The sequence below is a fragment of the Balaenoptera physalus genome, assembly GCF_965194825.1.
Source record: "Balaenoptera physalus genome assembly, chromosome: 15".
Classification (NCBI taxonomy): domain Eukaryota; kingdom Metazoa; phylum Chordata; class Mammalia; order Artiodactyla; family Balaenopteridae; genus Balaenoptera; species Balaenoptera physalus.
Window position 1 is genome coordinate 3,504,609 of NC_138894.1, and position 13,643 is coordinate 3,518,251.

At 48.7% G+C, this 13,643-nt stretch overlaps 1 protein-coding gene across 3 annotated transcripts in view; it reads left to right on the plus strand.

Annotated features, from left to right (window-relative positions):
• Nucleotides 1-13,643, plus strand: part of UXS1 (UDP-glucuronate decarboxylase 1) — a 78,952-nt gene that overhangs the window by 39,085 nt on the left and 26,224 nt on the right. For all 3 annotated transcript variants that reach the window (XM_082426384.1, XM_082426385.1, XM_082426386.1), the window contains one exon: nucleotides 6,884-7,064. In XM_082426384.1, coding sequence (XP_082282510.1) covers nucleotides 6,884-7,064 — 181 coding nt within the window. The remainder of the gene's footprint in view (nucleotides 1-6,883; nucleotides 7,065-13,643) is intronic.

Genomic DNA, 13,643 nt, shown 5'->3' on the forward strand with positions numbered 1-13,643 from the left:
TTTAAAGATTTTTTTTTTTTTTTTTACTGTATTTCAAAAATTTATTTTGTTCCTGGTTGCTCTAGTGCTCACCACATGTGCCCTGACTCATGACTCTGCTCCAGGTTTATACTGTGGTCCAGTGAGGTGTAGAAATGCCCCCCGCATTAGTTCTGTGTATTACTTCTATCCATGTTACAAACCCAACACATTGTTATGATTATTACTTTATACAAGTTTATATCTTTTAAATAAGCTGAGTGAATAAAGCAGAGAAAGGATATATTTATGGAATTTGTTACATTAACCTTTTTATAACGTTTTTATCTACCTTCATTTGTTCCTGTGGGTTTGAGTTAACTTTGGTGTCATTTCCTTACTGCAAACAACTTAGCTCTCACCTACCTTCTTTGCACTATTGTTGTCAAATATATTTCTGTATTTTATAAGGATAAATAATATATATATTATTTTGTTCAAGTGGCTTTTTCTTTTTTGTTGTGGTAAAATATATATAACATAAAATTTATTATTTTAATCATTGTTAAGCGTATAGTTCTTTGGCTTTAAGTGTGTCCACATTGTTGTGCTAAGTAGTTTGGTCTTTAAATTTAAAGCAATTAAGAGGAAAAGGGAAAAAATGCAATTATATTGCCTTTTATAGTTACTCAATTACTTTATTCTCCCCCCACCCCCCGGTATCATCTGCCTTCTGCCTGAAGAATTTAGTATTTCTTGTATGGCAGGTCTGATAGCAATGAATTCTCTCACTTCTTACCTCTCTCTGTTTTTTATCTCTAAAAGTTACCTTTGGTGTCTGTAAGATTCTCGGCTGTAGTTTCTCTCTACTGCTTTCTCCATCATTTGTTATGAAACATCAGCTGTGAGTCACACTGGGGTTTCCTGCACTTCAGGGGTCATTCTCTTTTCCTCTTGTTCAGTTTCCTGTGGCTGCTGTAATAATTCCACCAACCCCATAGCTCAGAACAACAGGAGCTCCCAATTCTGGATGCTGGAAGTGTAAATCCAAGTTGTCGGCCGGGCTTTGCTCTGCTCTGTCTGGAGGCTCTGGCGGGAGTCGTTCCCAGCCTTTCTCTGCACTCTGGTGCGGCCAGTAGTCCCTGAAGCCCTGCCTTGTGGGGCATCACCCCAGCCTTTGCCTCCATCACCAAGCGCTGCTCTCCCCATGTCTCACGCTGGACTCATGATCCACCCGGGTCCACTCTGACCTCACCTGAACTAATTACACCTGCAGTAGCCCCACTTCCAAATAAGGTCACGTTCTGAGGTTCCCAGAAGGACATACATTTTGCAGGACAGTATTCAACCCAGTGCACCTGCTTTCAGACTTCATCTTTGTCTCTGGTTTTCATCATTTTTAGTGTGACGTGTCTGCGTGCATCTACCTGTGTTTACATTTTCCTACATGGAGTTAGTGGAGCTTGTTGAAGTATAGATTACTGTGTTTCACCAGTTTGGGGGAGTTTCAGCCTTTATTTCCTTGAGCATTTTTCTGTTCCTCTTTCTTCCTTTTTCCCATTACATGCATGTTGGGGTGGTTATTGGCGTCTCATATTTGTCAGAGGCTCTGTTCACTCTCCCTTATTTTCTCTCTGTTTTTTTTTTTAAATTATATCATTTATTTTTGGCTGCGTTGGGTCTTCGTTGCTGCACACAGGCTTTCTCTAGCTGTGGTGAGCGGGGGCTACTCTTCCTTGCAGTGCGTGGGCTTCTCACTGTGGTGGCTTCTCTTGTTGTGGCTCGCAGGCTCTAGGTGCGCGGGCTTCAGTAGTTCTGGCACGCAGGCTCAGTAGTTGTGGCTTGCAGGCTCTAGGTGCACGGGCTTCAGTAGTTGTGGTGCATGGGCTTAGTTGCTCCGTGGCATGTGGGATCTTCCCGGACCAGGGCTCAAACCCGTGTCCCCTGTGTTGGCAGGCAGATTCTTAACCACTGCGCCACCAGGGAAGCCCTTTCTCTCTCTTCTTCACGGTGCAGAAGCCCCCTTGGTCCAGCGTCAAGTTGGCCAATTTGTGCTTCTGCCAGATCCAGAAGATTGTCGAATCTCTCTGGCCCACTTTTCTTTTTGGTTTCTGTGCTTGTCAACATAGAATTTCCATCTGTTTCTGTCTTATAACTTTTCTCTTTTTCGTCTCTCTTTACTTCCTTAATCTGGTTTCCTCCAGTTCTTTTGAGTATATTTGTGGTGGCTGCTTTGGAGACTGTCGAGTCCGTCGCCTGCGTCCCACAGGCAGTTTTGTTGCCTGGTTGCTTTCCTGTGCGTGAGTCACATGCAACTGTTGCTTTGCACATCTCGACATTTTTGGTAGAAAACTAGACGTTTTGGGTAGTTCATTGCAGCAGCTCTGGGTCCTGACCCCCCCCTTCCCCGAGGCCTGTTTTACTTTGGTGTGCTTATTTATTTATTTATTTGTTAGGAGGCCTGGCTGGTCTACTTTGGTGACGCCTGTTTCCCCTGGACTGTGAAGGTCTAGTGGCCACTCCTCAGAGGCTGCAGCCTCGGGAGTGGACACGGTCACCTGGATGACGGTGGTTCCAGCAGGGCCCTTGTCACGGTCTCCTTCCCTGATTGCTCTGTTGAGCTGTCTGCCTTGTGTGGTAGGCTCTGATAACTGGCCGGTGGGGTGATCTGTCCTTTCGTCAGAGCTTTGCATTATAAATTGCTCCTCACTTTTACCTAATTAAATTCTGGCCCCTTTGCAGAGGGAGATTGGAGCGCTGTCTTGGAGGCTTGTTCTGACCCGGGAAGGCTCTTGGGTCTCTCCCTGGTCCCGTCTGCTAAGCCAGCTGTTCTCCTAGAGCTGCCAGCCTCCTCCTCACGGCTTGCCACCGTCATCTCCCTTATGCTTGAACTTCCCCACTGTCTCTTCCAAGTCAAGTCAGTTCCTTTAGGGAGATCAGTAACGCCTGATCAGTTGCAGACTTCCATGCCTGGGGCGGAGCTTCTGCTCCGAGTCGGGGGTGGGAGCTGGTTGGGGGAAGGGAGCGCTCGACCAGCAGGCTTGGGGGTCAGGAGTCCAGGCCGAAGGGGACGAGAAATGTGAAATGCGGGGGCCCTGCCCTTCCTGGGGAGATGCTACGTCTTTCCCTGGGAGCCCCTGGTTTTGGCCACGCCTGACACTCTCACCGGCTCTGCACTGGGTGGAGGGTGGAAGGACGGAGTGAGCCGGGGCTCAGTTGTCCAGACTCTCACGGTTCTTATTAAATTTTGCCAGATTTTCATGGATAAATGTTTCCGTATCTGCTGTATGCCCTTAGGGCAAAATCCAGAGACTTAAATATTGGCTTTTGAATTAATTTTCTCCTGTTGTGGTTGTCTTGTTTCACCAGGTCTGTGGAGCTCCTGGTATATCTGTGACCTTGGCATATCAGTGGTTAGGACACAGGGGTGTGTGTTCCTGGCCATCATCTCCAGTGTAGGACCGTGCATCCCAAACACCAGAATAACACTTGTGAATCAGTGTTAAACTGTTGCCTGTACAAAATCTCCCTTTTCTTCTAGAAGTTACAGGAAGTCTCTTGCCTTTTTTGGGTGGCTACTATACCTCACCCTGAGTGGACTGTAAAGCCAGTTGTACACCCATCTTTTGGGTTATTTCCATCACATCAAAAACGTATAAGTATTTAGGCATGAATAGAGAAATATATCAGTGAGGAGAAAAGCTGATTTTCCTAATCTCCCTGCGGCCACACGTCAGTGATCAGAAAATCTGAGGCTCTGCGCAAATGTATGAGCCCTGCACGGCCTTGCTAGGGTTCTCGTCATTTCCACGTGGGATGGTTTTCCTGTGATGCCGGGCACTGTCGTATTTTTTTCACTTCACGCATAACCACAATCCATGAGCCTAGTGTTTTTGACTCATCTGCCGCCTCATAGGTTAAGTCACATCTCCGAGTCATTTGGTGCCCAAGGCTGGCATATGGTTGCTAAAACTTAAAGCCTTTTCAGTAATTGTTGAAGCCTTCGCACAAAGAAGAGTTTTGTTCTGAAAGACATCCTTTTTTCTTTTTTCTTTTTTTTTTCGCTGATGGACGGGGCGGCATGAGATTGCGTGCTGCCCTGAGCTGGACCCGCTAGCTGCCTGTTGGCCCCGACAAGAGCAAGCAGCACACGGGGCAGAGGTCACGCACTGCAGAGCCAAGCAGAGCTGTGCACGGCCTGATCTGTTCCGTGCACGAGGCCTGTGTCTCCTCTTCCCACCATCCGCTCCCTGTTACTCAAAGGCCTGCGTTCAGCGGTTATTTTCCTGGGGAGGCTACCTGAGTGCTAAGCTTATGCCTGTTTTGTTTCTGTTTGAAATGCTTTCCTAAAGGGGTGAAATTGATTAGGAGAAACGTTTTATTTTATTTTGTTTTTATTTTTTTAATTTTTAAAAATTTATTTGCTTATCCTTTCATTTTCAGCTGCGTTGGGTCTTCATTGCTGTGTGCGGGCTTTCTCTAGTTACGGCGAGCGGGGGCTACTCTTCACTGCGGTGCGCGGGCTTCTCATTGCGGTGGCTCCTCTTTTTGCGGAGCACGGGCTCTAGGTGTGCGGGCTTCAGTAGTTGCAGCACACGGGCTCAGTAGTTGTGGCATGCGGGCTCTAGAGTGCAGGCTCAGTAGTTGTGGCACACGGGCTTAGTTGCTCCGCGGCATGTGGTATCTTCCCGGACCAGGGCTTGAACCCGTGTCCCCTGCATTGGCAGGCAGATTCTTAACCACTGCACCACCAGGGAAGCCCGAGAAACATATTATAACCACCCAGCTAGGTTACATAAATCTTAAGTATTTTAGATAGAAAGGAATTATTCAAGAAAAAAGAATTTTTAAAATTTATTTTAAGAAAGGCTGAGGTGCTTCCAGCAATTTTATGTCACCACTGAGACTGTGAAGTGTTGCCAGCCATCGTGTATGATTTAATGCCCTGCGTTTCTGCCGGCTCCCAGGCCTCACGGGTTATTTTAGGTGCAGAGATAAAGTTAGCAAGCTACAGAACATCTTACTTTAGAAAACATTTGCATATAGATATAGAGTTACATTAAGAGGGGTTAAATTTCTTCTAAAAAGATGTAATTTTTTGCAGAAATATTCATATAACGTCCACAATTTGAGACATACAAAATAAAATTTGTAAGAAAAAAAAAAGATGTAATTTTTCTGATTTAAAAACTGGGAAAATGCAGTAAAACAAAGGTAAGATAAAATGAAATCTCACCCCGTGAGCTAAACACTAGTGGTGAGCCAGATTGGAAATCCAGTTATTTTCCCAGAAAATTATTTTTTCAAATCATCGTTCAGGCGTCCAGGTAAAGTGTAGGAGCGCTAAGATAAGACGCACACCAGACAAGTCGACAGGTGGTGGAGAGAATATGAAATGAGGACGACCGGGCTGATTGCGTCATTCCGGTGATCTGGGGATCTTGGTCCAAAACTCCACCCCCCCAGATGTCAGTTCACATCCCTAAAGCAAAGGGGTTTAGAAAATGGGGCTCCTGATAAGGAATGGACGCAGCTGATAGGAAACTGTCGGGCATCAGGGCTTCTCAGCCGTGCACGTTCTAAGTGTTTGTATTTGTCTTTTCATCCGAGCACACACATCTCTCGGTGGTGGTGGACGGATGGCTCTTCTTGGGCTGGTCTTACCCACCCCCTCCCCCCGTCTGCCTTTTCTCCCCCAGGCTGCTCTGCTCCTGCCTGCCATGAACATGGGAATTACACATCAGATTTTATGTGAACAGAGGACTTCGTGGCAGATTAAATGTTTTAAAACCGTAGACCTAGAGGTTAAGGTGCTTTTTCTTTAGGTTAAAAGGAGTGGGTGTTTTTTCTGCTGTTAATTCTTTCAGTTTGGAACAGGAGGGTGATGTGAATGTGAATTTTGAAGGAGCAGAGGGGAGGGGAGGGCAGGACAGGCAGAGAATATAGTTTCCCATCCCACGTCTGTCTTCTGGGTTTATTCTTTTCGCTCCTATCCTCCAAAAACAAAATATGCTTTATCTAGCCCCCTCCACTGACACTATTTAATTTGAATAAAGTCTTTTTATTAGTTTAATTTTTTTCCAGTCATAATTGCCTTTACACATTTGGAGGGTTTAAGTTTTAGAAGCACATTAGTGGTGATCTCCTTCCCCTCATGGGCCCCTCAGAGCTGCCTTCCTTCTGTTTGGCTGGGTCGCTGACACTAGGTAACCCAAGAGGTAGAACTGAATCATTTAGGGCCTTGGTCTGCACACGGTGTCTGCTGCTTATTAATTTGTTCTTATAAACAGTCTGGAAGATACTAGTTTTTCATGAGGTGTTTTTTTTTTTTTCTGTTTTACTCATCATTTCCCCATTTTATTTTAAATTTTTTTTTAGTTTTATTTTTTAACATCTTTATTGGGGTATAATTGCTTTACAATGGTGTGTTAGTTTCTGCTGTATAACAAAGTGAATCAGCTATACACATACACATATCCCCACATCTCCTCCCTCTTGCGTCTCCCTCCCACCCCTTCATGAGGTGTTTTGAGTCCAGTTTCAGTATCACATCCTTTTTTTTTTGGTAGTTCACCAAATAGATGCATGTTGCTGATCATTTTTTTAAAAAGTGATTCTAAAAGTATTAGAACCACGTAAGTGATGCTCAATATCCCATCCACTGTAAAACAAGGACCTTTTAATAACGTCAGATTTTGAAACTCGTAACTACTCTTTTCCTGTGTTATTTAGTGGCGGCAGTTTAGATTTTCAGGCTGCTTAGAAGTTTCGGAAGGTTCGGCTCCCTCCTCTGGAGTGAGAAGAGACGCGCTTTGAAACCTTCCCAGTCCCCCTTCCCGCCCCCTCCTGTGTTCCATGGGGACCGCACCGGGACCCCTCGCTCGCACGGGTGGTCACCGCACCCTCCCCTGCTGTCCGCACGCAGGTCACCGGAGGCGCGGGCTTCGTGGGTTCCCACCTCACGGACAAGCTCATGATGGACGGGCACGAGGTGACCGTGGTGGACAACTTCTTCACGGGCAGGAAGAGGAACGTGGAGCACTGGATCGGCCACGAGAACTTCGAGCTCATCAACCACGACGTGGTGGAGCCCCTGTACATCGAAGGTGAGCGAGGGCCGCCCCGTGCCGGTTGGTGCCAGGCGGGCAGGCGGGCGGGCAGGCTTGACGGGGTGGCAGCCCCGGGGCGCCGGCTGACTCGGCTGAGTCCCTGTCTTGTTTTGGAAATGGTCTCACCGCGTCCCAGGCACCACCCTGGCCCCTGCGATGGAGAACAGCCGGGACGGGGGAGTCTGGATTCACTGTCACGTGGCAGCCCTGCGTTCGAGCCTCGTGGGCTGTTGAGGGGGCTCGATCAGGGCACCCCGGTCCTGGTGGCCTCACAGTCTGATGCCTGCCGGCTGGGGGGAGTCACTTCTGTCCTGCAGGGAGCTGGCTGATGGAGGATGCTGGGCTCATAACGAGACGCCCCGTGTCAGAGTTCAGAGCCCTCCGGTAACTCTGCCACCCTAAAGGAGTTAGGTTTGGGGGACGGTGGTGGGTTGGATGGTGGTCGCCAAAAGATGTGCACCTCACGTGCGTCCTCACTTGCTCTGGCTGCAGCCCTGAGGGTGGGAGGCTGCACCCACCTGTACTTGGTGCGCGCAACCTGGAGCCAGGCGGCTGCCCAGCTGTGGGGCTGGTGAGGCCGCACACACACCGCAGGGGTAGCTGGCTCTGCTTTTCCCGTGGTCCCCCCATCATGGGCCTCCTCCCCGTCCATAAGAGGAACCTTGAAGAGCTCGTGTAATCACTGAGCAGTGCTCTTGTGCAGGTACGCCGCGGTTTATGTAAATGTTCCCTTATTTAAAGGTCTCCAGTGCTTCATTATAAATATCTTCGAATTTTACATCCTTGGTAAAGAGTCCAAACGGGAATTGTGCTCAGCACTAAGGAGTCTCCTTCGTTGTTTGGTGGTGTCTTTTTCACTAATACATTAGTAGCCTTGAGCGTTACCTTAAAAAACTACTAACAAAAATAGTCTGTTAATTTGGTAGAAAACCCATGGTTTGGTGTACATTTTTTTGGTTACTAAAAAGGTTAGACTTTCTAATGTGTTAATTCCCAGAGGAAATCCAAATAGTTCTTCATCATAAGGATGTAACTCCTTTGGTGCCTGTTTAGTAAACCGCCGCCCCCTTCTGGCTTTTGCCTTTTAGGTAGACAACCAAATTGAGTAACAGTGGTAACTCAGTTGTCTGCTTTGAGCTCTGACACCACAGCTGTGCTAGGCCATTTCTGCCGCTTCTGGCGCTGGACTCCATGTAGAGGGCCCCCCCCCCCACACACACTCACACTCACACACACTCACCCACACACTCACCCACACACACACTCACACACACACACACACTCTCACACACCACACACACACACACACACTCACACACACACACTCTCACACTCACACACCACACACACACACACACACACACACACACACACACACACTCTCTCTCTCTCTCTCTCTCTCTGCATGGACTCTCCCTGCCCCTCACTCTCCCGCCCCCTGTAGCGCACGGGCTTCTTCCAAGTGCCAGGTCGCTCCCAGCCGTCCCGGCCGCCTCCTCACTCTGTCCCACGATGCCCACCAGGCTCTGAGCTCCTCGCGTGGAAGGGCCGTGGTTCGGGGACAGTTGTGCTTTTCAAAGGTGGTGACCCCTCCTACCCACTGAGGTCCCAGTCGCAGCAGGAATTTAACAGCTGAACTTTGCTCCATGGCATGAATTATTCACTCCTCGCCCCCCTGCTTTGCGTGGTGAGAGTGTGTAACAAAGCACAAACACTCGGTGTTTACTCTCTGTGGGTACCTTTTCCTAATAGAAGCAGCCTTAGTTGATCTGATATTTACAGCATAGCAGGAATGTCCTCCTGCTTTGGCAGGTGTTTCGCGGGATCGTGTTGGTCTGTCTGTTTCCCGGGCTGACAGGTGTGGGCTTTAACGTGGCAGCAGTGGTGTCGCCTGACCTGGCAGCGTCCCAGCAGAGCTTCACTAAGTTCTCCTCAGCACACGCTTCCTCCTCTTGTTATTTTCAAAGTGTAACCATCGTGGTTTATTCTCTTTCCGTATGTCCAGTGGGAAAGTAACTGTTGTCTGGGCTCAGGGTGGGGTGGTCGATGTGGAAGGTTAGCTGTGAGCGCGGTAACTCACGTCGGAGCCGAGGTGGCACCGTGACCCCGGGGGCCCCCTCGTGTACTTAACTATGAAACGATCAGACAGGAAGCACTGTTGTCACGCGGCTTACGACGGAGGCCTCTGCGTTGTCTGGGTTAGATGTTTGGGGGAGAAAATCGTTGCTTCGGAAGGAATCATAAGTCATCATTGAAATAACTTAATCGGATTTCCTGTTGCTTTAAAAGAGCTCTGGATTTTACCCACCACAGCGTTTAAGTTCCAGATGTTGCCTCCACCCTGCGAACGGGCTCTGGAAGGGATAAAGTTAACTCTTCTTCCCACCCACCCATTCGGGACACCGGGAGGTTTCTGAGAAGCCGGTGTCGGGTAGAGGGTGTGTGTGGTCTGGGGGGTGGACGCCAGGCCGTTGGGACGGTGGTGATCGCAGAGCTGCGGCCCAGGACGGCTCCGTGGACGCGGGCGGGCGTCTGTCTGGGGAGGGGGCCCCGGGCGAGCACAGGACAGCGGGCAGTGACCGTGCTCTAAGGGCTGACGGGACATTGCAGAAGGGAGCAGGGAGCACCACGTAGCGGGCAGGAGCCATCTTCGTCTTCGTCTTCGCGGGCGGCTGGATGGACTTCAGGTTTCTGGTCTGACCTGTCGGGACCCTGGAACAGTCCCTCCCGTCCTCACAACAGGGAAGATGAGCAAGCTGATGGCCCGTGGCCCTTCTCGGCTCCAGCAGGGGACAGGGTCACAGGGCAGGCTGCCGCCTGGGAGCTGGAGATGGCGGTGGACACAGAACCCTGACTGGGGCGGAAGAGGCTGCGGGCGAGTGGGAGCCGCCCGCGGGCAGGGACAGCGTGGATGGGCCGCGAGTCTGGGCCCTGGTTCTGGGGGTCGGGGGCTGTGTGGTAAGCTTCACCTCCAGGACCCCCACGAGGTTCTCAGTGACGATCAGCCTTCCAGCTGGGGGAGGGGAAACGAGCCTTCCTGAAATCCGCCCAGAGCGCCCTGTTTTCCCCCAAAGGCCTCGTAGGGGGACTTCCCCCAGGGCCTGGCCGACGAAGAGGAGACGCGGGCCTGGGACTGGGGGGCTCCGGCACTCAGTGGAGACCCCGAGGGTGACAAGAAGCAGAGGAGGCACGGGCCCAGGCCCAGGTAAGGAGGGGTCTCTAGGGAAACCCGGGGACAGCCGGGGACATCAAGCAGGGGCACGGGTTGGAGGTACAGCCTCTGACCCCGAGGGCTGCAGGGCAGCAAGCGCAGCCTGCGTCCAGCCAGCGAGCTCGAACCGCGTGCCAAGGCCCGTTAATCTCCCACCCCTGGTGCAGTGTGTGTGCCTTTCAGCGAAGAACTGCAGGCGTGTTCCAGGGCACGAGCACAGTCTGAAGAGGCGGAGCAAACATCAGCCCCGGACAGACGTGGCAGAGACTTGGAGTTACCACGAGGGCTGTTTCAGTAACTATGGTCAACGTGCAAAGGATGCTGGTGGGAAAAACGGACTCTGCAGGGATAGGTGGGTCATGGAAGCTGAGAGGTGGAAACTCTCAGCATCAAAGGGAAACGCCCGAAATAAAAAGCATTGTGCCAGAAATGAAGAGGGCCTTCGATGGGCTCGTCTCAGCCCAGGAGAAGGACAGGGAGCTTGAAGGTGTGTCAGTGAAAACTTCCCGAAGTCAAGAACAGAGAGAAAAAAGAATAAAAATCCAGAGCGGACTATCCCAAGAGCTGTGGGCACATTACAGAAGGTGTAACGTACACACAGGGAGATTCCCAGAGGAGAAGAAAGGAAAGAACGGGAGAAACGTGTGACGTAAGGACGGCTGAGAATCTTCCAAAGTTAGTGACACGGACTACGCCGGAGGCTGAGGGAGCTTGGAGAACACCAGGCAGGATACACCCCCAAAATCTACGCATTGAACTTGTAGAAAATGACTGATGAACAGAAAACCTTGAAAGACGCTGAGACGGGTGCGGGTCACAGCTCACCCGTAGAAGAACAAAGCTGAGGGTCACGCAGACTCTCTTAAGGAGGCGTGCAGAGTGGAGGGAGGTATTTACATAATTGAAAGAAAAACCCACCAACCTGGAATTCACCATCCTGTGAATTTGTCCTTCGCGTGTGAAGGAGAAATAAAGACTTTGAGGGATCTGTCCCCTGGAGACCTGCTTTGCAGGAAGTGTTCCAAGAAGTCCTTTAGAGAAGGAAAATGATGCAGATCTGAAACTCGGATCTGCATCAAGAAAGAAGGAATTTCAGAGGAGGAATGTGATGGTAAAATTAAAACTTCCATTGTTCTTTTTCTTAATCTAACAGGTAACAGTTTGTTCAAAATAATAATAGCTCTCGGGTGATTACTGCTCATGATAAATGAAAGAATGACAGCAGTGTCACCAGAGACGGAGGAGGAGTTGGGGATACTCTGTTTATATGAGGCACCTGATTGCCTGTAGGTCAGTCACATATGGTAAATTATAGGACAACCACTAAAGGGATTTTTTAAAAGGTATAATTGATATGCCAAAAGATGAGAGAAAACGGGATCATAGGCAATGCTCAGATAAAACGAGAGAAGGCAGAAGAGGAGTGGAAGACAAGAACAAGGAAATGAGTAGAAAATAGCTAGAAATATAGTAGATATTAATCCAGGTCTATTGGTAATCACTTTAAATATGAATGCTCTAAATACGCCAGTTGAAAAACAGATCGTCATAGAGGTTAAAAAACAACAAGGCCCAACTCTCTGTTTTCTGCAGGAAACCCACACTGTATATAAAGATACAGATAGATTAAAGGGATGGAGAGAGGTGAAGCATGCTGACACGAATCAGAAGAAAGCTGGGGTCGCTGTCTTCACTTCAGACCAACTGGACTGCAGAGCAAGGCGAGTTACCACGGTAAAGCCAGCGCATCCTGACGTAGGGTCAGTACTCCAGGAGGACGTCACAGACCTCCCTGTATATGCACTTCACAGAGCTCGGAACTGATGGAATGAACGGAGGAGGGGATGAACCACCGTCATAGCTGGGGACTTGGACACACCCATCAGAAAGGACGGGTCCAGCAGGCAGAATGTCAGTCAGGACATGGCTTCTCGCAACACCGTTGATCAACTGCTTGTGATGGACGTGTACAGACTCGTTCATCCAACAACAGAGAACACATTCTTCTCGAGCTACGTGGAGCGTCTACCAAGACTGACCACATTCTGGCCCAGAAAGTACACCTTGACAACCTTTTAAGTTTGTTACTAGAGTAGAAAACAATTGAATAGAAATTATATAAATGTACTTTCAGATCACAATGGAATTAAACTAGAAATCAGTAACAGAAAGATAGACGGAAAACCACAAAGTATTTGGAGATTAAACAACATACTTCTAAATAACACGAGTCAAAGAAGAAATCTCAAGAGAAATTTAAAAATATTGTGAACTAAATGAAAGAACTGGGTTTCGTGTTTATGTATTTGATAAAGAATAACATGGAAGAGAATCTTAATTTTTTTCTCTTTTCAAAAGACGATTGTTTCCTGATGATAAAAGTTACACATGCATGCTACAGAAAATTTGGAAAAGGATAAAAAAGAAGAGAATTTTAGAGGAGGAATACCCAGAAATACTCTGTTCTTGTTAACATCCAATCATTTCTTTAAATGTGATCTTTTTTAGATTAAACATATGCTTAATAGGCAGTATAATTATATGGTTCAATTATTTTTAAAAAAATTTAAAAAGATATTCCGTAAAGAGTCTTTCTCTTGCCTCCGTCTCCAGTCTTCCCAGGCCCCAACTCACCTTCAGGAAACTGCTCTTAGCATTTCTTTGTTCATCTGCAGTTTATGTGACCCAGTTAACACATCTAGGTATTCATAATTCTCCCCTGTGGGTAGAGAAAGTAGCAATTTCTATATTGCTCTGAATCTTGTTGATTTTCTGCTTTTTGTATCCCGGTGATCTTTCTGTATCAGAATTCACAGGGGGGCCAGTGTGCTGCGGCCACCTCACCCCGGGCCCATCCTCTCCCCAACATAAAAATAACATGCCCAGACCTGCCAGGATGCTGCTTTGAACCTATTTAAGGAAATTATGTGAAAAAGGAGAACACGCCTTTGCTTTTCTGTTTAGTCTCTCATTAATTTGAGCTCTTTCAGACTCATTTCTCAAGGTTCCTCTTTTCCCAGCTGTGGTTCCTGCACTCAGCCTTGTAAATGGGACAGGGCCTCCGGAGGGTCGCTTGGCGGCTGACGGCCAGCACTAATGGCCGTGCCTTTCTTCCTCCCCCAGCTGGGACGCTTGAACGCCGCGCTCATGTTTGGTGCAGTTTGTGCCTTGCAGTTGGCAGGCTTTGAGGGCTTTTTTCGTGGGCTGTGAGGGCTCACCCTCCTGCTCTGTTGTTAACGTTTCTTCGTATTTTCCGAGCACCTCTCGTGGCTGATCATTTACGCTTGTTCTGAAGTTGTCCCGCTCTCCTCCTCGTAATTCCTTCCAGAAGACTCTGTCAGGGACTGGCGCTGTGTCCTCCTGGG